At 36.6% G+C, this 27968-nt stretch overlaps 2 protein-coding genes across 2 annotated transcripts; one reads left to right on the top strand and one right to left on the bottom strand.

Moving 5' to 3' along the window:
- The first annotated feature begins 78 nt into the window (after positions 1–78).
- On the top strand, positions 79–5637 carry LOC113109860 (ras-related protein Rab-38-like). Its single transcript, XM_026273669.1, has 3 exons — positions 79–346; positions 2840–3120; positions 3827–5637. The coding sequence occupies exons 1-3, from the start codon at positions 136–138 to the stop codon at positions 3977–3979; spliced, it is 645 nt and encodes a 214-aa protein (XP_026129454.1). The 5' UTR covers positions 79–135; the 3' UTR covers positions 3980–5637.
- Positions 5638–17236: 11599 nt separating this feature from the next.
- LOC113109859 (transmembrane protein 135-like) lies at positions 17237–27847 on the bottom strand. The gene is made up of 15 exons (XM_026273668.1): positions 27524–27847; positions 25482–25609; positions 25010–25102; positions 24722–24755; positions 22686–22751; positions 21579–21625; positions 21345–21386; positions 21026–21193; positions 20025–20094; positions 19639–19806; positions 19414–19477; positions 19255–19331; positions 18663–18761; positions 18268–18335; positions 17237–18181 (listed from the first exon to the last, which is right to left on the bottom strand). Exons 1-15 carry the CDS (start codon positions 27662–27664, stop codon positions 18049–18051), a joined length of 1398 nt encoding a protein of 465 aa, XP_026129453.1. The 5' UTR covers positions 27665–27847; the 3' UTR covers positions 17237–18048.
- Between the last annotated feature and the right edge of the window lie 121 nt (positions 27848–27968).

Here is a 27968-nt window from a genome sequence, read left to right as displayed (position 1 = left end):
AGACAGGCAGACAGACAGACAGTGCACGAGCAGTTTGTCTGACAGGAGGTCACAAGTTTTCCCCACGCCCTGGGCGGTGCCAGTTTAAGTTCAATGACAGATGACTAGCGAGTGTGATAAACACTGGGCACACTAATGTCCTCAGCGATGCATAACAATCGGAAAGAGCATTTGTACAAAATCCTTGTCATCGGTGATTTGGGAGTAGGGAAGACCAGCATCATCAAGCGGTATGTGCATCAGACGTACTCCACTAACTACAGAGCGACCATCGGAGTGGATTTTGCGCTCAAAGTTCTCAACTGGGACTCAGAGACGGTCCGGCTGCAGCTGTGGGACATCGCAGGTAAGAGAAAGTAGGATATAGCAGTGCGTCAAAGCCTAGACTTCAGTGTCAGCATTTATTAAAAATATGCTCAAATGGCAAAAAAAAAAAAAAAATGCTTGTGTTTTTAAGTAGCACACAACATACGTGATGGCATTGTCACTAAATAGTCATGCGTTGTTATTTAAAAACTGTTACCACAGTAACCATAACCATTCAGCCAAAATGTAATATAGTAACAGTTATTGTTACTGCAATAAACCAGAGAGGTTAGCCACAAGTACCTTTAAATAAACAATTCTTCTTAGATTTAAAACGTACACTGTAAAAAAAAATAGGCTATTCATAATTTTAATGGAATAGGCTGTAAGTGTTCCACATAGGTTAAAAAATTTGTATTTTATTTTAAAATAAATTGTATTTAATAGGATTAGTTTTATCACTAAACCTTATATTATTCCTTTAAACTTTAAAATACAGCCTTGTAATCTGTAACGCTGATAAATTATTAGCTATTTCCCCTTACGAAAATTAACCTTAGTTTTACTACAAATAAAACAAAACAAAAACAGGGTAACCATGGTTTTGCTGCACTAACCATGGTTTTAAAATGGGATTTGTAGTAAAACTGTGTTTATACAAACGTTAATCATTCCGCTAAAACATGTTTGCCTACACTTTTACTATAGTAAAATCATGGTTAATTTTAAGGGCTGGGTTTGTAAGGTGGTGATCCGTGAAACTTTAAAGAGCAACTCTTTGTCAATATCAAATTAGTCCATTACGATTTAACGTCGTTCATTTAAATGTCAGTTGATCTGCGACAATATACGTTCCCAAACCAGAAACTTTTGCTCGTTCCTGTAATCGTCCTCCTCACGTGTCAGGCACGCGCCGCTGAGAACTTGTTTTCCGCGTGCCCTCTCGGAGAGGACTCTCATGTGAGCCAGATTGAGAGATGAAGCACGCGGATGAAACTGTGGGAAAATCTCTGTAAACAAACCACAGGCAAGTGTATTTCCAGGACTTATTACTGTTCTCAGTCCTCAGCCACGGCCAATTTCACTTTTAAACAGCATCTGCTCGAAACAACAGCACAATTTCAAGGCAAATGAATCAATTTCAAAAAGGCATATGAGAAATATACATAGGTAACCAATATAGTTCTCAAAAATGTTTACTAATTTAATATAGAAACACAATTAGGCTTATATACCATGGTAACCTAATTTCCACCAGGCTATTCTTATTAGCTACTGTGGAACCATAAAAAACACCTTCAAGCTGTAGGCTATATGAAGCTATATCTTTCTGCCATTGTGTTTGCATCACTCTAGTTGTATGGTGCATTATGCCTAATGCAGTAGTACAGTAGTAAACCACTCATATTCTTAACCGCACTAAGGAGCTGAAGGGTTTGTTCTTCATCATTACTTTACTGTCATCGTTAGGACTGGCTTTTTGTAACTCTCATCCTGAAATGACTCAGAAGTCATACTTTCGTCGTCATAAACTCCTCGTGGGCTTCATAAACTCCTCATTGCTGCCGAGGAAGTCATCTGACAGTTTTCATGAAGTGAAACACGCTGAGTTCATTTTCCCTATTAGTGATAGATTTCATCAAAAGGAAGCAATTTTGCCAAGTTGTCAAGTTACACACTTTCTGTAATAGGCATTCCACATTGCTTCATCAACTTTCAGTCAACAATAGCAGCAAAAACTCTTATTCAAGCCTGAAAATTTTTTTTTCTTCATAAACGTATTAAGCAAAGGCAAAATATATATTTAGACCTGACTGATGATTTACATTCTAATTCATTGTTCATATTTTATTGTACAACACCTGTGCAGTATCTCAAAAGGCCATATGGATTAACAAAACCAATACAGCATTTCTTGTTTCGTGGTCCATCAAGTGCGAAGCAGACTGCTGTCAGACCCACGGAGATCAACATTCACCTCCTGATTCTAATTTTGAACAAATAACAGAACTGAGAGAAACAGCTGTCCTTAGGGAATGTTGTATAATGCTGGCAGCCCAGATGAGTGGCTGCATTCAGAGTCAGACAAGAGAAAGGCGCACAGATGGAATGTGCCAGAACGATGCACATTGCAGGAAAGTGCATGCACAAAAATAAATAAAAAAGAGTCATGTGTTCTTCACCAGTAGATTCATTATACTAAATGTAATCATGCCACATTTATCCTGGCACAGGATTTTTCTTAGAATTTGAGACCATGAGCTGCTACTTAAAGTTTAAGCAATTTATGCATTCAGTACACTATAGTGTTCTAAAGTTTTAGGCAGACTTTAATTTAGTATTAACACATTACATTTACTGTGTTTTCCACCAAACAAATTCAGCTTTGGTGAGCATATGAAACTTCTTTTCAAGAACATTAAAATAAAAATCCAACCTCAAACCTTAGAATGGAAGGGAAATTTGGCTTGTTGTGTCCTGCTTTTCCCAATTGTTTTATACCTTTTTTCTCCCTCTCCATCTGCACTGGAAGGTCAAGAACGGTTCGGGAACATGACGCGGGTTTATTACCGAGAGGCCATGGGGGCGTTCATTGTTTTTGATGTCTCTAGACCCACTACGCTTGAGGCTGTCTCCAAATGGAAGGAGGATCTGGACTCAAAATTAATACTTTCAAATGGCCAGAGTATCGCCACTGTGCTCCTGGCCAATAAGTGCGACCAAAATAGAGACTTTCTGACTGACAACAGCTTGAAGATGGACCAGTACTGCAAGGAGAATGGATTTGTGGGCTGGTTTGAGACATCTGCTAAGGTAAGGCATAGCATTTTGGTATAATTTTAGACAGAACAACAGTAATGACAGAGAATATTTGTTTCTTTCTACAAAAAAAAAAATAAAAATACAGTACTATGGCATTGTGATGGTTTCAGGTGCTAATACAATGGTAATTTGATATGTCATTGTGGTACATTCACTAATTAGTGCATTCATGTACCGTGGTATCAAGGTTAGGGTTAGGGTTAGGGTTAGGGCTAGCTAACCCTAACCACCTATATGCACAATAAAAATAGCCTTTCTATCCCACTGACAGTGGTCTAACTAATATCTTTTGACAGAACTTGTATTGTCAGAGCCTTTAGTGCTTGATTAAAGCTTCTGATTGAAGGTTATTAATATTTGCTTGCTAATTAGACCTGCCACTCACATGCAGAGCAGTTGCCGAGGGAAACGGGAGAATGGACTGTTGGTACATTGGGACGGTCTCATTAAATACATTCGAGAGGTTTCAAAGGGATTTATTTCTTTATTTCAGCACCTCTATCCATTGATCCTTAATGAAGAGTCCAATCAGACTTCCATCTAGTAGCATTTTCATGGGTTTTAATAATTCATTACTGTTCACAGGTCAAGTTCATTGGCATTAAACACGTCTTATTTCCAAAAGATCAAATCAAACTATCTGAAATCTGGTTGTCTAAAAAATGTTTGATGTATGTTCTTTCTCTCTAAATTTTAGGAAAACGTCAACATTAATGAAGCTGCCAACTTCCTCGTGAAACACATAATTGCCAGTGAGAATGATATCTTGAAATCAGTGGTTCCAGATACCATCTCTCCTCAGCTCCACTCTGATAAAGAAATGACTTGTTCTGCATGTTTCAAACCCTAAGAGAAGGTGGCAGCAATCTATGGCAGCAGTATCGGTAGTCCTGGGAGCCTCATCCCTCCGATTCCAGCACTATGGTCAACCACTGAAGAGCCGCAACCACCTCAGAGATCTGTCCGTTAGTTACAGACACTTTGAGCTTGAACACAGAGTAAATGTATTTATGTCCGAAGCTGCACTTTTCGTTTTTTGGTCTTTTTGTGTTATTTATGTCTAACAAAACCTGGGGATTTTTGGACTGGCATGCTTGACTGAACAAGGTAAAAGATTAGAACTTCTTTCTGTCAGACAGAGATAGCTGTCTATGCTTTCAGAAACAGAAAGGTTTTATCAGTATGTAAATCAAAATATAGTTATTATTTCTGGTTCTGGTGGACTGAGTTTTAATAACCCCAGTGTTATATGAAAAATAACATTATACTTTTTTGTCTTTAATGTCACTTTCAGAAGTGTTTTGCATCTGCATTTCAGATATATGCCTGATCTGATGTCACTAAACATTTTAAAGATTTATTGCATTTGGGTTTTGCATTTGAAACAGGAGGTTATGGTTAAGTTTCTTCACAATCACAAACCAGAGTTTGCTACTTGCTAATTGGTGGCAGGTAGTATTATGGGAGGGGCATGTTCCCTCTAGAGCATTTGATTGGACAAAATTAGTGTAGTTCGTGATGAGTCATCAGTATTTTTCTTTGGTTTACTCTTGAGCAGTTCATTTAAAAAACTTCTTTAATTTTTTACTTTTATTTTAATGCAACGTTACTTTTGTGAAGGTTGCCAGGAACATTCACCTATTTCTAAATGAAGGTTATTGATCTTATGAACAATTCATCCGAGCATAAGTTTCAGTTAAATATTCAGTCTGCCTTCATCCAATCAACAACTGATGGACAGGGCATTTAACCTCTACCAGTTTACTGTGATATTCTGTAGTATACATGTTTTACCATATTGAAGGTGTCGTGCTAAAATAAATTCTTCTTTACAGGCTTTTTGTGGTATTAATTTACAAGGATATTCTGCAATAACATGTATTTATAATCAAGTTAAATGTCTCTTAATTGTTTGCGCCAAACAGATTTCTCAAATTATATCTTTAAAAAGAGAGCTGCCAACCTCTTTCCTCATCCGCTCTGTCTCCTTGAACATCCTGGCCCTTCTTATCTACTGCCATCCTTCCATTTCATCCCATTTTTCACTCCTATTTCAATCTCTGCATCTCTCATCTCCTTTGCAGTGATTCACTGTATGACTCATTGACATTACATAAATCTCCCATGATTCCCTACATCACCATGTGCTTTATTCAAATCCTTTAATGTGTATATTGATCTACTGGCTTTCCATATCCATCTGCACCTGCTGCAAACACAGATTTTATTCTCAGATATTATTTGTATCTCTGTGGGAGGTGTTGTGTTATGGGATTGTATTGTATCATTAAATACAGTATCAGTCCGTGAGCTATTTCATCAAGATGTTGTCAAGGTATAAAGAAACACTTTGACATTTGAAAGTCTGTTTTTTTCTTCTTTTTTGAGGTTTTACAGTATAATGTAACAAAGAAACATTTTTATGCTATGACAAATGAATGAAAAAAAACGTGGTTTTAAGTGTACATTTATAATAGCTGAATACAATAAAATCCTTTGTTTTGTTGACTGACTGCATTCTTACAGGACTAGCATTACTAATATAACAGTTATCATCACCAATTATATTTAAATGGGTGTATAACAACATAAACGTGATCACTCGGTTGGAATAACAGGCTTTGGGAAGGTTAGACAAATTACAGCCTTGTAGTTCTTTCCAGAACTATATTCAACTCTAGTGTTATCACCATGACAACTGCATGACACTTTTTTTTTTTTTTTTTTTTTTGCCTCGGCAGGCTACACTTTTGTGTTTCGATTCCTTATAGAGCACGGAGGCACTTCATATCAGGTTCCTGGAAATCTTCTCAGCTGAAACACTTTCTGACGTCCAAACTTCGGAGAATTCACTTAGAACACATTAACTTGATCAATAATACACCTAGCACTCACTTTTTCTAGTTTAAAAACATGCTTTCAGAATGAGGATTCTAGTGCGTTTGTATATTTGTGCTACACAAGACGTTCATGGACGAGGACAACAGATATGAGAACCTCTCTGTCCTACTAATGGACCGCATGACTGCATCTGCTTTCCTCACAGGAATTAGATTTGACTACAGGTTGCTGGAAAATGCACAGGCCTGCTCATAGTCATATGAGTGCCATTCCTCTGAACACAAGAGCTTGAGAAGAGAGAGAGAGAGAGAGAGAGAGAGAGAGAGAGAGAGATGAAAAGTAAGGTACTATTATTCTCAAGGACTCATTAAATCTAGTCTGAGATATTCTAAACATACTGTTTTTCTGCCCAAACTGGCTAGTTATTTGGTTTTGGTAGATTGCTTTTAGCCACAATGATTCTGATAGTAATGTGGAACTCCTGAAAAAAAGTATTATGTCCTGGAACAAGGTTACCCTGACTTGATGGGCATAGCCTATTTAGAAAAAAAAAGAAGAAATATAAATTCTGTGAATTGAGCCTATTTGAATTTACAAATGAGTTTCCTAAGAACTCCTATGTCAAAAACTGTTCTATGAATTTTAAGTTGCACCAAGGAGCTTAAAAGGGGAGTTGGGGTTGTTGGTGGGGACTTTTGAGTCATTCAGATGACTCCAATGTTTTAATTTATAAGCTAAAAAAATTAATTCATAAGCCTTTATGCAAAGTATTAAGTTAGTTGTTGCTTTATTAGGCTAGGCTGCAATGAGTGTGCTTTTGCATTATACTATCTATAACACAAAATATCTGTTACAGATCACTTGATCTGGAAAGCTTCTGCTGTGTACAAACATCTGACACATCTGTCACTTTTACAGTACATACATTCTTAAAGACAGACATCTAATTCAGGTTTATTTGACTTCTGATTGGAAATGTCTGCTGCGTGTGCTATCATGGTGGGGCCACGCTAGATTGTTGCCCTTTTTAATTGTAAACGGAGTTGAAAATTAAAATACCCTTTTTAAGACAATTCTTCTTAATAAGTCATTTTCTTCTAAATAGGCAATAACAATGGCACAGTTTAAGTCGTGAAGCGTTTTAAGTAGCCTACGTTTTAAGTTTATTCCAAAATAACCTAAAATAGTTCCTTTCGTTGTTACCGTGATTTCATCAGCAAAATATAAATGCTTTATGCACCGGAACTAGCTTTGAGGGCAGACTGCTAGTTATAAGTCTCTGATTCCAACGAGTGAGCGAATGAGAAGGATTGTGGGTGAGAGAAAACGAGTGAATGTGATGGAGGGAGTGAGGGTGTTACTCCTCTCTAACTGTGACAGATACCAGCTGCAGATTCCTCCTCAGCGCTTCCTCAAAAACAGTCTAATTAAACACCCAAATTCATTTGCTGAAACATCCCCATGCCTTTGTCAATTTCTGCAACTCACGCAGATATGCAGAGATAACGGTGAAAACAGAAAATCGTGTTAGAAGGGTGAAACAGACGGGTGGCTGGATTCTGCGCATCCTGCGCAGGATGTTTTTAGATCAAACAAGATGCTCAATGACATGATTGGCATTCGGTGGTGATATTGAAATAGAAAAGAAGAGCTTTAAATGTGGCGTTTATGGGGGAGTGGACATTAGCATGGCTACCTATGTTTATTAAAAGCTCTATGCGCTTCACTTGAGCTCTCTGAACACTTCATATTAGCTTTGCCGGAGAGAGCATCCCACACAGAGACACCCACACAGCTGCTGAATCTCTCTTATATAGGCTAGAGCTACATTCACTCTCTCTCACACATACACACACACACACACACACACACACACACACCTAACCCAAACGGTTAGATGGAGATGAGCACATATAAAACATCCTCCCACTCGCATACTTTGCATTGTTCAGAATTATAGAGATAGAAATCGCTCTTTCTTTCTCATTACTTTTCCCCATACTGTGGCAAAACCGTGTACAGGGGATGGTGTAGGCTACTCAAAGACACTTCAAGGATTATGATGGTACTGCATGATACGTCCAAAAAATAATGCACTGCCATGGCTATTATGATGCCAAAAAAAAAACGATACCATGACTAGTGTTTTTGTTTGTGGTTTGTCTCAGCTCTCTGCATCCATGTTGTGCTTCATCCTGAAAATAACATTTTGATGTGCTTATATTACATAAGGAACCGTTTAGATTAAAGCAGATTACTGGATATCGGATCAGACTAAACATCAAGCAAGATTTTCCAAAATAAATAAATAAAAACAAGAATTAAAATGCTGAAGCAGGTTTTTTTGTGGGAAAAAAAGAATGAAACAAATAAATAAATATTGCATATGAAAAGACAAGTAGGTCCTAAAACATCTTTCACAATTCTTAAGAATTATTTTTTTAAGTACCAATAACAATGACAACTACAACAGTAATGATATTAATAATAAACAAAATACTGTACGTGTTTAAAACATATGCTGTAGAAATATCTAAAATATAATAATACATATTATTATTATTATTATTATTATTATTTGCAATAAAATGCATACAGATAAAGTGTCTTACAGTAATAAATGTAATAAGAAAAATACACAGTAGAGCTATCGCACAGCTATTGCACATGAAAATCATCATGAAATAAGAACAACAGTTATAATTATTATTGTTGTTATTATAAAACAAAATGTTAAAATATAAAATAATACAAATATTGATACATTATTTTATTTCATATTATTAATAATATTATATAGGCTATATACATATATATATATATATATATATATATATATATATATATATATATATATATATATATATATATATATATATATATATATATATATATATATAAACACACACGCACACACACACACACAAATATGTGTAAAAATAGAGATATCTTGCTTTCAAAATGGCAATATGTGCAAGGACACAGCAGTTTCAAAAATGTCTTTCTCACTTCTTGAAGTACATTTATATCTGGAGTGCCATCCATCTGGTAGTCAGTAGTGCAATTCAGACCCTGTAGGCACACAGGCAGACTCACACAGTGAGAGGAAAAATGTTGACAGGCAGAGAGATAAAGACAGATAAAAGATTAAAACTAACAGAAAGAGAACACATATCCAACTGTAGTTCATCTCGTGTCCCAATCTTATCAGTCAGTGTCACAACAAATGTCAGAAAACAGACTGTTTCACAGGAGGTTTCATGGACAGAGAAACTTTGTGTGTGAGAAACTATAGAAAGATATCAGACGTGTTTAGAATCGCATTACATCACACACTATTTTTACAGTTTGCCGTGCATTGTGTGCTACGTTTATGCATGCAATTTATGCATTTTCTAAAATCTGAATATCGCCTGGAATACTAACACCCACAATGCAATCCAATGAACCAATATAAATCTTATTGATTTATTATTGCTCATACTGCCAAAAATGTCATTTTTATACAAACTGGATTATAAAGTACACTGAAAAAAAATTCATTGAATTTACTAAAAATACAAAGTGGTTGAAATTGATTTATTATAACTCCACTTAAATAAACAAATTGAGTTGAGATCAGGAAAGGTCCTCAGGACTTGAACTTGGGACACCCGTAGCGCAACAGCACTGTATTTCGGTTAGCTGCCCGCAAGGCTATAGGCGCTGACATAAAGAAAACTATTTTTAAAGAATAGTCATTAGTATACTGTGCAGTATACAGTCCTCTTCCGTTCCAAACAGACCCTTCGAAAAAAAAAAGAAGGCCTCTTTTAGTTACTGTTGCTATGTCCGACAAGCCATGCCGCTCTCACTCCACATCATGTTCTCTCACAATAAAAAAGACTGCGGGGCAAATAGGAAAAAAACAGACAAACAGACAGAGCAGGTTACTTTAGTTATGAAACAAGGTTTCAGTTTTCCAATTTTTTCTTCTGTTCAGAGCTCATTTACTCTTAATCAGATGCTTTGACCTCTGAACTTCACAACACTTCACTAACCAGATGTCTGAGCGCTGAGTGGGTTTAGGTGTTTCAGAAGAGCCAGATATCTTCTTTTCTCAGACTGTTTCTCATGTCTGTGGCTGTAGTGGTTAATTGATTTGACTGGTATTAGCAAGAAAGCCTAAGAGCAACCCCAGCAACCGCTCACACACTCTAATAACTGCATAGCAACCATAGAATTCACCCAGAACATCCTAGCAACCTAAAAGCAACTCTAGCAACCACTTAGAACACATTAGCAAACCGCATAATAACCCCACTATTTGACAACAATTCCGTAGCAACCAAATAGCTTACTCTAGAACTCACTCAGATCAACCATTTACAAAAACCTAGCAACCACACAGAGCTCACTGGCAAACACATAGCTATTGAGCCTTCTGTGCAGGATTGTGGCATCTTTTGAATATTCAGTGATTACCATGGTGTATGAAGTCAAGTTGATTGTTACAATATAGCGGAAGGCTTACGTTATAGCGACCAATAGAAACAGTCGCTAGATTTTTTATCTGTTGGTAATTGATAGAATCCATGATTCCATGTGTCCCAGAAGCAAGTCCCATTTAAAGTTCCAGTCATGGCTGATAACTGAATAAGATTTAGTTTGTTTTTGGATGAGCTAATAGAATTTTTCTTGTAACCCTCCCAAACAGCATGTGATTTCGGTTCTGTTTGACAATTCTTTTAAAGGTTTTCTGACCCCGAGACTCAACTATTTTCTGCAATACTCAAGCTGTGATCCTTGGAGAGTCTTTAGCTACTCAAACTCTTCTTCTCACCTCACATTAGGACGACATAGACACACGTCCTCTTCCAGGCAGTTTTCTAACATTTTCTGTAGATTGGAAATTCTTGATTATTGCCCTGATGGTGGAAATGGAAATTTTCACTGCTTTAGATCTTTTCTTAAAGCCACTTCACCAATTTGTGAAACTCAATTATCTTTTGCTGCACATCAGAAATATATTATTTTGTTTTTCTGATTGTGATGGATGACTAAGGGAATTTGGGCTTTGTTTTCCCTCCTCTTTATATTTGTGTGAAACAGGTTGCCATGGCTGGATAATTCCATGTTTTTAATCAAGCTGGACTGCTCAAAATTGTGAATATGAATGGGAATATACTTCAGAGTTATTTTACTCATAAGAATTTCTAGGGGGGCCAATATTGTATCCAATGAGTATTTGAGAAAAAAACTTTTATTTCATAATGGTATTTCGTAATGGTATAAAATAAAAGATTAAAAGGATTAACAATGCAGATGAATTTTCACAGTCTTCTTAGATCATATTTACCAAGAGGCCGATATTTTTGGCAACGACTGTATGTGTGTGTGTGTGTAAATATATATATGACAATATTCTAACAACTGAATAGCATAGAATGCACCCAGAACATCATAGTAACCTAAAAGCAACCCTAGCAACCACTGCGACACCTTTGCAGCCACACACAAAACATTGTGGAATGGAGTTGGACTAGAGTCATTCATAATTTCTTCAGAAACATCTATAAATCTAGTTATACAATCTTTAAATTTGTCAAAGTGTCAATCTCTCATAAGGTTGTCGAGTCACTCCTATTGCATAAATGACTGTAGTTTATTTCCTATTTAAAGATGAGGAGGAAATGGATGGAGACGTGATGCAGGTTGTGTCTGTTATTGGATCAACTCTCAGGAGTATTTCAGGAAACAATGAACACACTTCCTGTCTACTGTCTGAAGTGACAGACGTTTGACAGTCCTCTAAATGTTTGTCAGTCAAAACGCTGCTAACACTTAAAGTGCAGCGCTGGAGGACGCATGGTGACATCAGTCAAGTGCTCGGAGCACAGGACTTGATTGAAGACCGAAAGCTTTATTGCTGATGTGTGTGACATGCTTCTGTTTTCCTGAATGAGATCTATCAGTGTTAGAAATGACCTTCAAAATAAACTTCAAGGGTTAAAAAACTCCTTTGTTCGTTAGGAAAAAAAGACTGATTTGGTTTTAAAATGATGCATTCATATTGTCGAGCTTCATATTTTGAACTCATTGATTCATTTTTGGATCAGGGATCTCTATTGTCTGCCGTTCTGCTCAAACGACAGGTCTGTCATTTCCTTTAGGCAAGACGAGCACACCTCCTTTCTTCAATAAGTGGGACATTTGAAATAGACCCCAGAGTGGACTCTCAACGGACTAAAGTGAATCAAGAGCAGCCAGTGCTCAATATAGAATATAGATTCATGTTAAATGAGGTGCAGACCGTACAGTATGCCTGCACACGCCGTCAGAGCTCAGAGAACACATCTGTCCAATGCAGGCTGCCTGTTGAGAATTACAACAGCTCTGAGGCCAGTCTGCTCTGCATGTAGTACTAGATTAAGGGAAGAATGTCTGTTGTAAAAAAAATTATTAATAAATAAAACTGAAATTGCTATGTAAACTGGAAGAGGAAAGAATAAATTTACATTAACCTGGTGGCATTGTTGTTTTTGTTAATTAAAATTAAATTTTCATTAATACAATATAATATAATATAATATAAAGTGTAACAACTTTTTTGACAATTGGCAACTAAATAAATATTTAAAATAAATAATGAATATGTTGAAAACTGAAATAAAACTGAAATAAAGTTTTAAAACTGACCAAAAAAAAAAAATAATAATATAAAATTACAAAAAATAAATAAATATGAAAAAAATAAAAGCCAATTCTAAATACTTAACAAATACCATAGCGTTAATAATAATAGAATAACACTGCCTGGAGGACCACTGATGTGTTCTAAAATAAAATAAAATATATATTTTTAGTGTTTTATTTTAATTATTTTATTTTTTTTTATATATAATCATATTTACATTTTTTACCAAAAAATTAAGCCACATCAACAAATATCCCATCGATGCACAGGCTATGACATTTTTTGCTTTGTTTTTACATAATGCATGGTTAATTAAATGACTCATACATCTGGACTCATATAAATGAACAAAATGTTTGATTTAAAAATGATTTTTTTCTTAACCTTTGTGAGATAAACTATTTTGGTACTCGGTTGCCACCTTTTAATGTCCAGTGTAAAATTAAGATGCTGCAGAAAAACCAGCCTAGAGCCCAGGATTTTGATCCCAAGACAGTGTGACTACAGTCAGACAAGAAAAGAGAAGCTTTTTTCCACAAAACACAGGGACAGTGTCATGGCCAGAGATAATGCCCTATATTGGCTGCACTAGTGACTCACTGGCTCCAATAAGCTCATTCCTGTCTGCCTTGGCCTCTTCATCCACTCCATGGCACCAGACAAAGTCAGTGGGGTGACATTCTGTCCTAGATTTTATGGTTATGTTGCAGGTTTATGAGGTCCATACAGCGGTAATGTGTAATGTTTAACTCTGTTTAGGTCGATGAGGGATCAGAAGACATTCAGTCTGCATCCAAACGGTTATGAGAGAAATAAGAGCCATCTGCAGTTTAGGTTTAGTGGATTGTGCATATAGAGCAGAGGTGTAGTAATCAGCTCTTTCCTGTAATTAGACAGAACACCAGTGAATGAGAGAGGACATAATGTGTCCCGTTCTGTTCTGTTTGGCACTCTTGGGCCTTGCCCTCCAGACATGTCTAATAGAAAGAGAGTGTAATTAAAAGAGAGAAAGAATGAATTTAGAAGTCTCTGAGATGAACGAGCTTCAGAGGGCTGATCGAAAATTTAATAGTGATGTAGTAAGCAGTGATTAAAAGCGTTTAGCTTTTAATTTATTTACAATATTTATCTCATAAAGTCAGCACAGTTTCATAATAGATACTAAAACTAAAAGCTAAAAAGTGTTTTAAACTTGAAGATGGTCAATAAATATACATCATTCACTAAAAACAATAAAAAAAATCAAATCAAGAGCATAATTGTAACATTAAAAGCAACCAGAGTTCAGGGTTAAAAGTTAGATATGGAAGCATGTTTCTGCAACTGGAAAGCAAACTGAAAAATGTATCTGAGACTTTTAAATTCACAATAAATTTATACAGTCCTGAGTTTATATCTAGCAATTCTGAGTTTGTATCTCACAGTTGAGTGACTTTTTTCACACAACTCCAACTTTTTTTTCTCAGAATTGCAAGATACAGCTAAACTCGTGATTCTGAAAAGAAAAGTCTGAACTGTGGGATATATATTCGCAATTGCAGGAAGTTCAATGAAGGAAGGAAGAAATGTCTAACCGTGTGAAAGTGTCCATACAGTATGTTATCTTAATATATCTCTATATACTCTTTAATTAACTTAATATCTAACATATATATATATATATATATACACACACACACACACATATATATATATATATATATATATATATATATATATATATATATATATATATTTTTTTTTTTTTTTTTTTTTTTTTTTTTTTTGCTTGAGCCAGCATTCTTTTCTTTTCTTTGGTTATTTAATATGATTTAATATACAATATTTTATATACATATTATTAATATCCAAATACTTCTAGGGGCCACTGTATAATAACACTGGCTTACCTCGGGTGTTTGATTTCAAAATCAAGTAAGCTGCAATGCAAAACGTCCCATTACTTTTCACCAAACAGACTTTAGATGAGGAAGGGATTATGAGTTAATGAATGTGGTGAGTAGTATTAATCTTCTCAACAGTCTGCCTGGAGTATTCCTCACTCGATACCAGCCAGACTCATTAACATCTCGCGTCTCATATAATAAATGTGTTAAAATAGGCTTAAATAGATTAGATTGTATTATAGATTTTGTGTGGCGGTCCATATAGTAAACCCCTGCCGGTCAGCCAGACCACTCAATACGCTGTTCTGCCCTGGTAATAGCTGGTGAAATATTCTCAAGCCAAATCAATCCACCAAAAGACGACTACACCGACATCAATACAACAGCAAGCAGACATAACTGCATCACTTTGATCAGAGCGTGTGTGTGCCCTCATTCTGCCATGGATCCTGACAACCTGGAGGCAGAGGCAAGAAAGGACATGCCATGATTAGGTGTGCATCTGAGGCTAACCACACACACACACACACACTCCTCTCGCCGGTTTCTAACAAACATGACAGCTTGACATTGCACCTGGGTTCGATTCATCTGGATCAGATCCCAGACAAGTGTGAAGAAGAGAGGCAACACGGGAACTGAGACAAAGAGAGTTTGCAGCACTCCTAGTAAGCGTGTAAGGTGAAACGTCGCAGCTTCTGCACATTTAGAGAAGTCCTCGGCTGCTGCACAGTACAGTATGGAGATGATTTTCAGTAAATACCACACACTCTGGCCGCACATATTCACACTCTCATCCTTGGAGGTACTTCACACTGTTTGATGAGATTCAGTTGCCATGGAGACAGCTGAACATGATTGATTGGCCAGCACCTGAAAATTCCTCACCGAAACTTCTAGATCAACCGGGTATTTTTAAAGACCCTGTGGGAAATCTCAGCATGAAGGACGTGGATCAGGAGAAAGTTTGCTACATTTACCACGTGATATAAGCTGAAGGTCATTGTTAAAATACTGGCACAGTTAAAGACTGTTCTACCATCAGATGAAATTAGTCCACAATTGACACTGAGGGGGATGGGTCCCTTCAAGTAATATTTGATATCTATGCTCCTCTGTTTGTTGTTAGAATGATACAACGTTTTAAAAGTTAAATGTTTAGGCAAGTGCTCAACCAGTCGAATTGGTTTTAGTTTTCGCTATATGAATCCAGCGCTACGCGGGGTAAGATGAAAGTAGCTGATATTTGACAACTGTTTTATGATAGAAATATAAAACGACCAGCAGTAATATCATGTGATGCAAATTACTGGAAGTGTTCGTCATATTTCGCCGTTTTGAATTGAAAATACTGGTTTAGAATTCAGGTAGGCTATGTAACATAACTGAATGTGACATGATAAGAAACATTTCGCGCTAATTCTGCAAACTCATATTTCAATATATGCCTTTTATTTACGAATAGTTCTAATCTTTTACAATTCCCAAATTTAATATATCAATTAAAAGTTTTAATTATTCCTTTAACTTTAAAAAAAAAAACAGATATGGATAACGTTACCTGTCTTCAGATGTAGTTCTGTCCACAACAGCAGTTTATGGGTAAGATCATCATTAGATATCAAGTTAATATTTCTCCTTGGAGATGCAGTAAGGACAGTCTTAAAAGCATCTCACATTTAATTATACTACCTTTCCATCATTAGAACCGAGTTGGAAATGTTATTCATTTCTCAAATAATGCAATTTTATTTCTATATCGAACTCAGTTGATACGCATGACGTCAGCAATGTCAAGGTCACGGGTTCGATTCCAAAAACACATACTTCTAAAATGTGCACTTTAAGCCCTGCGAGTTTCACTTTTGGATAAAAGTCTGGCAAACGAATAAATGTACTTTGGAGGTCAAGAATATTTTTTGGGCGGCTCTGAGTTTTCACTTCTCTGCCAGTTCGAATGAATCATTGTTCTCTCCCTCGTGCGCAGGCATGAGCAGATCCTCTCTCAGGACGACACAAGAGTCTCTATCACACTGACTGTGTCTCTCAGAGGGACCGAGACTGGACAGAAAGGTGAAGTCTGAGAAACATTTCGCACAGAAGCTTCTCTGTAGACGAAGACAATGAGAAAGTGAGAGGACAAGACAAAGCCATTTGTAACTATTTCGCAGACAGTTTGTGCTGCGTCAGGGTCATGTGAAATGAATACAAAGGGCAACAATGAGAAAAGCCTCTCCTCGGTGGAAAATTACACAGTATTGTCCTTTAAGGCCGTACATTAAGGCACAATAAAATTACATTAAATTATGTATGCAAACAAACAAAGATTCGGTATTAAACATCCATATGCAGTCAAATGCATGTGTGCTAGAGGAAATAAACAACCTTATTGATGTTTGTAAACTATTAAGAGCATTGATGGACTGAAATAGTGGATGACCTGCGATTTAAACGCAGTAGAACATCGCCCTCCAGTGGACGTTTACACGAATCTGTTTCTTTTGCTATCTATCACTCGTCTAAAGTGTGCATCTGTCAAACTAACAATTCAAACCAGCATTTAGGAGGTGCATCTATAATGCAAGAAAATGCACTTATAAAAAGTTTAGTTATACGAATTGATAATAATAATATATAAATTAAAAAATTGACATAACATGAGATGCAATTTAATAGAACACTCTTAAAAGCTTATTTTGTCAGAATTTGTTTAATATAAAGCTTTCGTTTTTATACAAACATCGAAGAAAGTCCATAGGATGAGTTTTAATCTGCTTTTCTCTCCTGAAACAAAATCTGTGACTATTAAATCTGCAATAAAAGGTGGGTAATAAATGTTTAGTTCTGTACTAATAACTTTGCATAAAACCTGTACTTGAGACGGTCTCAATATATTCATTTTTGTACACTAAAAGACATAGAAGAGATCATACACAACCCTGATGTCAGTAAAGTCTTTTTGCATGGCTTAACCTGCATACCCTGACTATGGCAGACAGTTGATTACTGATTTGATAGTTTTTGGTAGGATATGAAATGACAATGACCAAAAATAATCCAGCATCACCTTCTGTAAACAAAGGTACTTTCCTACCTGGATTTAAAAAAAGAAAAATTAAATAGTTTCATATTAATAGTCTCAAAGCTGATTAGTTAACGCTGCAGACTGTGAAACAGAGGTCACAGGTCAGATCCCAAGCAGTCCAGGAATTGCTGAGTTGGCATGAACACATTCCTGCTCTGTCATTCGGTCCTTGAAAATCCGACAAGCAACCCACTTCAAATCATCTTCAGACAAGCTGATGCGGATATAGAGCATACACAAAAGGTCACATCTTTCCTGCGGTAATTACACTGCAAAATGTGTCAGATCCACATCAACGTAAATATATAACTGGCTTCACATTTTCACTTCACATTTAATTGACATAGAGTGCCAGGGCGAGAGAATGTATGAGAGAGAGACTGAGTGCGAGAGCTTTCCGTGCCTTCATGCCGCAGATAGCCAAGGCCCCGTCAGCCCAGCTGCACGTCCACATCAATGGGGCACAGCATGTATCTGGGGTCAAGTTTAGGTGTGAAGTCACCGAACTGTTTGGAAGCCTCTGTCCCAAAAACATCGAGCACTTTTCTGTTCATTAGAGCAAACCTGGCCAGAGAAATCCATAACTTGATGCATTCAAGAATTCACGTGCATAATGAGACTTGTTTATCAGAGTTTCCACTAATACACACCTGCCCTTCGTCAACCGCAGTAGAAACTTCCAGTACGATGGTCTCAGATTCTGCACTTCCATAACCGCCTGAAAAGATCCACCCGGGACATGTTAAACTAAAACATTTAACTATAGGCATGTTTCTGTCATGCTTACACAGAAAAGCTATTCCTCATCATTTAAAACCTGACAAACTTAATTTGTCCGGCTTTTAAAAGTGCAGTCTTCCGTTAATTTCAAAACACACTTGGTGCGATTCTCATTCAGTTCATGACGGAGTCATCAATAAGTCACACGGGCACAAACAGCTTCTGCATTTTAATGTGCTTTGTATTTTCCCTTGGTGTTAAAGTGTCCTTGCTTATGCAGAAGGTGCTTTTAGTTAGGCAGATTTTAAAAACATCTTAAACTTACCGCTTGAAAACAGATGGCAGTGGAGATGGCATAGATTACTGTGTCGGCCTCAGGGAAGTACGGAAACTTGCCTGCCTCGATCCCTTTGAAATACAATGTCTAAAAAGACAGTGAATAGATTATTATTAGACTATAGATACACATACATTATGTACACGCCTTTTTATATTGCAAAACTGAATATATATATATATATATATATATATATATATATATATATATATATATATATATATATATATATATATATATATATATATATATATATATATATATATATATATAGACACACACATACACAAAACCAGTTTATACATTTTAATATAAAACACAAATTTCTATGTTTTTCCATGTAAGTAAATGCATTTTTTTTTTCAATTTTGCATTTTCACAGGTGTTATGATATTGCATGAAGAGTAGCTGGATGAAATTCAAATGGTTTTCTAAATATGAAGTGTGTTGATTAAAGAATTTTCATTTTTGAAGAACCCTTTAAATTTGGTCCATTTCACAATTCTCTGAGACACCAGAGAAATCATTGAGAAGCAAACTCTACTCATTTAAAACCACTAAAAAGCCAGAGAATTGCTACCTCCACTAGTTTGGAGAAGAGGTACATGGAGATGGTGGTGCTCTTGTAAAAGAACATTGAGGTGCCAGCAAGAAAACCTGAGAAGATAGATGGAGAAAAGGGAGAGATGAGAACCTCATATGGCCGTGCAAAGGGAAAACGGTTCAAAACACTCTTTACCTGCTATGAGAGCGTGGAGCTCGTCGTCCAGGTTACGCATCCATCTCAGTAAACAGCTTGTGCCCTTTCATAAAACAGAAGTGAGTTAGAGCGAGAGAAAATTCACAACTGGAAAAAAGTTAGTGAGAGAGGTAAAGAAAATAAAACCCCCTAAAAGCTGCAGAGAAACGTGCTGTCTCAGAGAAAGAAAAAAAACAGCACTGGATCTTAGTAGAGATGAAGTACCTTGTATATACTGACAAAAGATCCCAAGAAAGCTCCTAGCTGGAAGTTCTCTTTGTTGCAGAGCAGCCGGAGCAGTCGAGAGGGTTTGGTAGAGACCTGTCTGAATGCTGATGGAACCTTCAAACAGCACTGAATGAGGTAACCCACGCTGAACATTCGGATGAAGCCCTTCAAAAGCACAAAGCATCTCAGAAGCTGCTCTTCACAAAACATCTTGCAACTTCATGTCGTGAGCAAAGGGCACTGCTATATCGACAGAGCTTTTAACCCAGATAAACGCAACACGTTTATGCATTCACATTCTCTCTCTCCCATTCAAACACAAATGCTCAGAACAAACATGAGCGGTTTGAAAGACAGCAGGTTAGGAGGTCTCAGACGCTTACTTTAACACAGTAGGAGATGCAGTTGTCTTGATAGTGTTTGCAACATCTATGCCTGGGTCCGTGTTTGCATCTAAAGGGGACAACACACACACACACACACACACACATATACAATGAATGCAAATACATAATGTTATGAGGCAGGGGAACATTCATGCATGAAAATAAAGCTGATGTTGAACAAGCAAGAACGAATATTAACTCCAAGTTTCAAAACACGATTTTACCCAATATTGTTGTATATTAATTTGTCACAATTAAAAAAAAGAATAAATTAATGCTTTTATAATAAAAACATAATTGCTGTTTTTTTTAACACCATTCAAAGAATCCTAAAAAAAAAAAATGTGTCGCTGTTTCCACAAAAAATATATTAAGTGTTTTTAACACTGATAATAAGTGTCTTTTTTAGAGAGAATATTATAATTATTTCTGAAGGATCATGTGCCACTGAAGACTGGAGCGATCAGCTTTGCCATCATATAAATAAATTGCTTTCCAAATATATTAAAACAGTAAAAACAAAGTCAAACTTTAATAAACTTTACAATATTACGGTTTTCACTTTTAAAACGTTAAAAAAATTATATTAACCTAAACTTTAACTTCTGAGTAAGTGTTGTGTAGTTTGGTATGTCATTTCTTCACAAATATATATGGAGATTTGGTTTTACATCAATGTTTTATTGACTACAGTAAAAAAAAAATTAATCTCAAACATTTAATATTATTAATAAAACTGATAGTTACAATTAATTATTTTCTTAGAAAATCTTTACTTAGAAAGCCATCTTTTTCCTTGTATTTTCAAGAATTAAAGAGACTTTAAAATTCTTTAAATAATTATGTCGAGAGTCATATTACTTGAACTAAGCTTTCATGGATAATTCTACAAGAAGTTTCTGGTTGTATTGGATAGAATTACATTTTCTGTCAAAAACACCAGTGTCTTGTAATCATGTTTGAAATGTATGCTTGCTGTGTGCATTTCTCTCACTCACATAGAGTCGAGGAGTTTGCGTGTCAGTGCTCTGATGCCGCTGCCCCTGGAGGCAGGCGTGTGCTCTGGTCTCTCATCTGGTGGCTGCACATCTCTCTCCGAACCCGGTCCGTACACATCCTCAGCCAGACAAGAGTGTGTCGGGATCTCCTCCTTGCCAACTAGAAATCTGGCACAGCCAGACACATAATCTCCTTTAACAGTCTGACATGAGCATGAGTATGCTCTTAACAGGGTGTTTCCTAGGGCCTTAAAATTAGTGGCAAATCCTTGGGAATTTAAGAACTACTTAAATCATGTAAATCAATAAATAAACTTACTTTAAGGCAGAGAATGCAAAGCCATTCAGTCCGTCTTTACATCTGAAGATAAAACCAGAAGTAAGGAAGTTAAAATTGAAAGACTAGGTTTTATTTGTGCCTGTCCATCAAAATCATGATTCTGGACGACCTCGGTGAGTCTTGGAGGAGCCTCTACTAATGAGATGATGTGTTAAAGAAATAAGATAACTAGAGCTGGGCTAGGACTGAGTTACTGTAATCTGACCAACTCACCTGAAGAAAAACATGTAGAGAGATGCGGTCAAGCAGAACAGAAGCACCTGGGAAAATGATGAGACCGAGACATCACGTGAAACTTTATGATCAGGTCAAGGTTAGTTCACAGTAATAAAGCTTTTACAAGTATGTAAAGTGTTGTTACATCAATAACACTAAATGATCTCAGTGCATGATATAATAAAGTCTATTTGCACTAATGCTAGCTTGGGGTGAGTATGATTTGTTTTTTGTTTTTTTTCCTCATGCTCAAAAAGTCTGCATTTATTTATTTATGTATTTTTTTTTTTTTTTTTGTGATGGCAAAGCTGACTTTTCAGCAACATTACTCCAGTCTTGAGTGTCACATGATTCTTCAGAAATCATTCTAATATGTTGATTTTTGTGTCAAGAAACATTTCTTATTAATATAAAGTTTGGAAACACCTTCCCATTCAAAGAGTTTTCATGACTATCAGTCACACTGAAGGCATCAAGGGCTATTTGACCAAGAAGGATAGTGATAGGGTGCTGCGCCAGATGACCTGGCCTCCACAGTCACCGGACCTGAACCCAATCGAGATGGTTTAGGGGTGAGCTGGACCACAGACAGAAGGCAAAAGAGCCAACAAGTGCTAAGCATCTCTCAGGGAACTCCTTCAAGACTGCTGGAAGACAATTTCAGGTGACTACCTCTTGAAGCTCATCAAGAGAATGCCAAGAGTGTGCAAAGCAGTAATCAAAGCAAAAGGTGGCTACTTTGAAGAACCTAGAATATGACATATTTTCAGTTGTTTCACACTTTTTTGTTATGTATATAATTCCATATATAATTCCACATGTGTTAATTCATAGTTTTGATGCCTTCAGTGTGAATCTTCAATTTTCATAGTCATGAAAATAAAGAAAACTCTTTGAATGAGAAGGTGTCCAAACTTTTGGTCTGTACTGTAAATGCTGAAACAAGGTGTGCTGCTTAATATTTTAAAACCATGATACATTTTTTTGATGAATAGAAAGGTCATAAATCACAGCATTCACTTGAAAAATAAATTAATAAAAACATTAATTTCTTAAAAAAAAAAAACTTAACACCAAACCTCGGTAGCATGAACTGTAACATACCTCTCCATGTTTCATAGGCTTAACAAGACCCCTTGTGACAGCCATCCGGAAAATCGTCTCTGTTGCCTGGAAATGACACAGAGCACTTAAAGGGATAGTTCACCCAAAAATGAAAATTTGAAGTTTATCTGCTTACCCCCAGGGCATCCAAGATGTAGGTGACTTTGTTTCTTCAGTAGAACACAAATGGAGATTTGTAGCTCAAACCGTTGCGGTCTATCAGTCTTATAATGTAAGTGGATGTGAATTGTAGCGAATCAGCTCAAAAGGGAAATATGAATAATTATAAATAGTTATGATTAATTATATATATTTACATCCACTGCAAGTATTTACTTGACCTCTCAGTGTCAACTGTCTGGCAATTCTAAGAACGCTACTTTCCTGTTTAAGGAAAACAACTTTACTGTACAATACTAATCACAAAATGTAGCAAAAATCTGCATGATTAGGGACTCCAGTTATAAACAAACAATGAACAACCTCAAGCGTGATACAAGTAAGACTTTATTAAGTACATAAACAATTAAACAAGTCTAACATACACACACACACACATATAAAGGGTGACATTAGCAACGTAACACCCTCAAGACTTGGGTGAGCCAATGAGGAATGGTAGCTTGGAGGGAAAGTTTACGACCCTTTGTCCTCAGGCATATGTCTGGCCTATGGTTTTTGATTGGATGTTGATGAAGAAACTATTAAAGATTCTGGTTACACCAATACCTTCCATAGGTACTAACATATAATATAAATGAATATTTAGACCATTAAAAATGCAGGGAGAGATACCATACATGGCATATCCGTGACCTCTGTTAACAATAGTATGCAATTAAAAAAAATGTAATTTAAAAGAGTTTGTATCAAAACATAAGGAAACCCTATAAGGGGAAAAATTATGAGATGGGGAAAATTGGGCACATGTCCCCATTTCTCAAGTAGTTATATCTAGAACAATATAGATATAATCAGGATGGACTGTATAATACAAGGGTACATGTCTGTTTCAAAGTGGATTTAGAGTAAAAACTCTTGATGTGTGTCTTTGTTACCTCTGGCATGTTTTGCATGTTGGGGAGGGTAATTGTCCACTATTTATTAAGTATAACAAATACTCATGTGTCTGATCCACCTAATTAATTACAAAAACATGGCTAAAACATACAATAAAATAACAAAATAATAATTTAACCCTGCAGCTCGTGACGATACATTGATGTGTAAAGACACAAAATGTTTAATGCGTGCAAGAAACTGAACAGTATTTATATCGTTTTTTACCTCTGATTACCTTCTTCTTGCTTTATGGTGTATTGCAGACTTATAAGTGCATTACCGCCACCTATCGCTCAAGTGGACCATTGACTCTCCTATTTAAGATTGTAGATAGTGTGTCAGTGGTCCATTTGAGAGATGGCGGTAATGCACTTATAAGTCTGCAATACACCATAAAGCAAGAAGAAGAAGCCTCACGAGTCTGCTTGAGAACGCGCTCAGGAAAATTCGGACATTGCGTGAATTAAAGAGGTGAAAAACAATATAAATACTGTTCAGTTTCTTGCACAGACCAATTGTTTTGTGTCTTTACACATCAGTGTATCGTCACGAGCCGCAGGGTTTAAATTGCTTTGTTTTGTTTTATATGGGGTGAGGTTGGGGTTGGGGGTGTTATATTGCATGTTTTTTTTTGCATTCCAATTCACATCAATTATAAGACTGACAGTCTACAACGGTTTGTGGTAAAAATCTCTGTTTGTGTTCTACTGATGAAACAAAGTCACCTACAACATGGGGATAAACAGATAAACATCAAATTTTCAGTTTTGTGTGACCTATCCCTTTAAGATGAAAATCAGCAGAGGTTTCATTAAAACAGACAATTTGGATCACTGCTTCCGAGAAAAAGTAACATAAGTGACAGATAACAGGTGTGATGTTGACTACTGCCAGGAAATGGCCATGCAACTATGAAAGAACTGTCAAGACATAACGCAGCGGAACTGAAAAGAAGCAATGCTGAATCGTCCTACCAGGTTCGCCATGTAAATTGTTAGGAGTCCTCTCCTGAATGAGAACACAGACAAAACATAAGAAATACTAGTTGAAGTTTTGCGGCATCACTTTTACATTTTTACTACACTGATGTAGTTATTGTTCTAATTGTCGTTCTTGGTTTGAATGGGCCTTTAGTCTTTTCCATCAGAGTGCATTTACATATGCTAGTTCAGTGTAAATTTGGTTTAAAATTTGCATAATTTGTATAAAATTTGTATAAAACCGAGACCAAAGGAAATCTGTGAGGAGCTGTCAGGGCTAACCTGCTTTTCCGCTCTATTAGTATGGCGATGTATGAGGCCGGCAGTGCTGCCCCAAAGCCGGCTGACCAGGAGTAGAAACGTCCCAACAGCTTCCTGATTAACAGAGGAAAGAGAGAGGCAACAATGGAAAGAATAGCTGGTCATTAATAATCATAAGCTAATGAACTGGATATGCTTTCGGCTGAGGACAATATCACGGTTGAATATTTGTCTCATTTAGAAGGGATTAAAATAGTTAATTCACAAATTAAGTGAGTTGTCCGGTCATGCAGAATGCCAGTCATAAATCTCAGTACATAATTTATTTGATGTGTCAAAGGTCTTTCCAATCCTATTTGTATGGATACGTGCGCAGACTATAAACGGCTGATAAGGACAGGGATTCAAAGGTTGCTCGTGTTCGAACAGTCACACACGTGGGACAGCAAACATTTCCAAGAATTCTTTGTTAGCAGAATTTTGTAAAGACTACCGGAGAATGCAGAAAAATGCAATGTAGAGGCCTCCATTTGCGGTCAGGAAAGATGTAGATTGCAGGATCTCAGGAATCAGTCTTTTCTTGTAATAATCCTTTTTCCTCCTTCTTAAAATTGCTGCTATCTAGAACACAGTAAAAAATAATTAATGTGCATGTTAGAGAATTGTTCTGTTATTCAAGGAAATCCATTTGTGATTTTTTCTTTAAGTGCTCTATTTTAAGCAAAGACATTGGCTGTAACTTATGTAACACATTGGTTTCTGTAGGCAACATGTTGGCGCTCTGTGGTTTGTCACCCAAATACCACTGACCTACTGTCTATTGATACTGAGCCATAGTTTTTGCGAAACTGAATTGAATGTGAACTCTGCAACCCTACAGTTCAGGTGTTGCACCACTGACTGCAATTTTGCAATGGAAGCTAATAATGCATCCAAAGTTGACACAATGATGATCCCTCAGTCTGTCCAGTCTTTAAAAACTGACAGCCAGTTATACCAATTCATCACAGTCAAGGAAATACAAGTTAACATGTGATGAATATATTTACTAATGTAGAATTTAGCCAAAAACCTGAGGTTAAGTGGAATTAACCTTTAAATTATTAAGGGTTACTCCATCCCAAAATTATAATTTTGTCATTATTCACCGACCCCCATGTCATTCCAAACCCATAAAAGCTCCTTTCGTCTTCGGAACACAATTTAAGATATTTTGGATGAAAACCTGGAGGCTTGAGAGACTGTCCCATATTAGAACTGAAGATCTTTGCCCAAACCCGACGGGACCTAATGGGGCTCAGGCCAGGCTCGAGCTTGCGCTCCGGTTTGCGAGTTATGAATAAATTATGTTAAAACATGTATAAATTACTCATTCTTGACAAAAGGCAAAAGAGTTGTGTGCGTGCCCACATTTGAATAATGTCAGGCTGTAAACAGGTTTGGGCTTTTAAAAACCTGTTGGGCCTAACTTTTATGGCCCAATTACAGCTCTATCCCATAGACTGACACTGTTATTTACTCTGCAGTCTATGGGACAGTCTCAAGCCTCCAGGTTCTCATCCAAAATATCATAAATTGTGATGATAAAGATGAACAAAGCTTTTACGGGTTTGGAACAACATGGGGGTAAGTGATTAATGACAAAAATTTTATTTTAGGGTGGAGTATCCATTTAAGGGCTCATTCTTGTGTCCTTAAAAGCAGTGCACTTAAATTTGGTTATTTTGAACAGAACTGGTTTAAAACTTATGCTATAAAATATAACTTCACACCAGTCATTCAAATGTTCAGTTTACCTCCAATTGTCTACTCTTAGATCACTGGTCGGTTCAGCTTTGATCATTATGAATAAGTTATGTCTAAAAGAAACAAATGTAGCATTTATGATATCAAGCATATCAGTATAAAAAAATTTCAGACTTACATTAACAGTTAATTCAGAAAGCAAACAAACCTAACTAATGACCAGTCTAATGAGGGGCAATTCGCTCAGACCGATTCATGAACGGTTCATTGAAAAGATCCTATTTGTTCACGAATCAGACATAACTATTGGTCGGTTTTATTGTGAGCCAATTTAAGTCTTTGGAAAAAAATCTTAACCTAAATCTGCAACCAAACAAGCTTTGATGAAGACTAATGGTAAACAGTTTTGGTTTAATGAGAATGACTGCAAATGTAATATACAAACTAGGCAGTTCATCATTAAATTCAATGCGACTCGCATACAATTCACAACATTATGCAAAAGAATGAAACAAAAAGCTAAAGTACCTAAGTTTTGCACAAAGGTCCACAAAAAAAATCATCTGACAGTTTGACTCTGACTCTGTCAGCTATCTGATCTTGTCATCAGTTTAACGACATTTTTTCCACCTTGAATGTTGTTAAATGTAAATGGTGTTAAATGTTTGCTTAATAAATACATTTCTTAACAACTCTGCGACTGTCATAGCCCCCCGGACCGTCCTGCAGGACTCTGGTTTAGCTGTCCGGCTAACTGCGCCCTTGCCCCGGCTCACCAGATACACTCACCAGATACAGAGGTGCATATATCTTGAAGGAGACCTCCAGGGCGCCGGCTGTCACCTGCAGGGTGGAGGTCGTACATGAGGAACTCCATGTGTGTCCTATCTCATAGCAGCTGTGCGGAATGGACTTACTGAGAGCAGCCATGTTTAGCAGCGCACCGCGGGAGCGCGCCTCCACTGTTTCTAGTGATGGCCGCTTTTCATGAAGCTTCGAAACCTTTGCGTACCATTTGTTTCGAAACCGTGGCTCGGAGCGCGCATCAAAATGCCCAGTCACGTGATTTCATGCGAGTTCGCGAACGTCTCTTCTTTTACTGTCCATGCTCTTACCTCGGATCAGTTTTATCAATTTGTAGACATTTTTTTAACGATATATTATGTGTAATTAAAGGATGAGTTGTAGTCTCTTATTGGCCTTTTTAAGCTCTCCAAAAAACGAATAATTAATT

This window comes from Carassius auratus, chromosome 10 (genome assembly GCF_003368295.1).
Source record: "Carassius auratus strain Wakin chromosome 10, ASM336829v1, whole genome shotgun sequence".
NCBI lineage: Eukaryota > Metazoa > Chordata > Actinopteri > Cypriniformes > Cyprinidae > Carassius > Carassius auratus.
This window is presented reverse-complemented; position numbering and strand designations above follow the sequence as displayed.

Bases quoted from the DNA above. Each gene is read 5' to 3' on its own strand.
- LOC113109859 (XM_026273668.1), bottom strand. From the start codon at position 27,664: ATGGCTGCTCTCAGTAAGTCCATTCCGCACAGCTGCTATGAGATAGGA. The intron at 25,103-25,481 runs GTAGTCTTTACA...TCTGTTAATCAG, and splicing joins GCATTTTTCTGCATTCTCCG to GAAGCTGTTGGGACGTTTCT. The intron at 19,332-19,413 runs GTAAAGAGTGTT...CTATCTTCTCAG, and splicing joins GCTCCACGCTCTCATAGCAG to GTTTTCTTGCTGGCACCTCA.
- LOC113109860 (XM_026273669.1), top strand. From the start codon at position 136: ATGTCCTCAGCGATGCATAACAATCGGAAAGAGCATTTGTACAAAATC. The intron at 347-2,839 runs GTAAGAGAAAGT...CTGCACTGGAAG, and splicing joins GCAGCTGTGGGACATCGCAG to GTCAAGAACGGTTCGGGAAC. The intron at 3,121-3,826 runs GTAAGGCATAGC...TCTAAATTTTAG, and splicing joins GGTTTGAGACATCTGCTAAG to GAAAACGTCAACATTAATGA.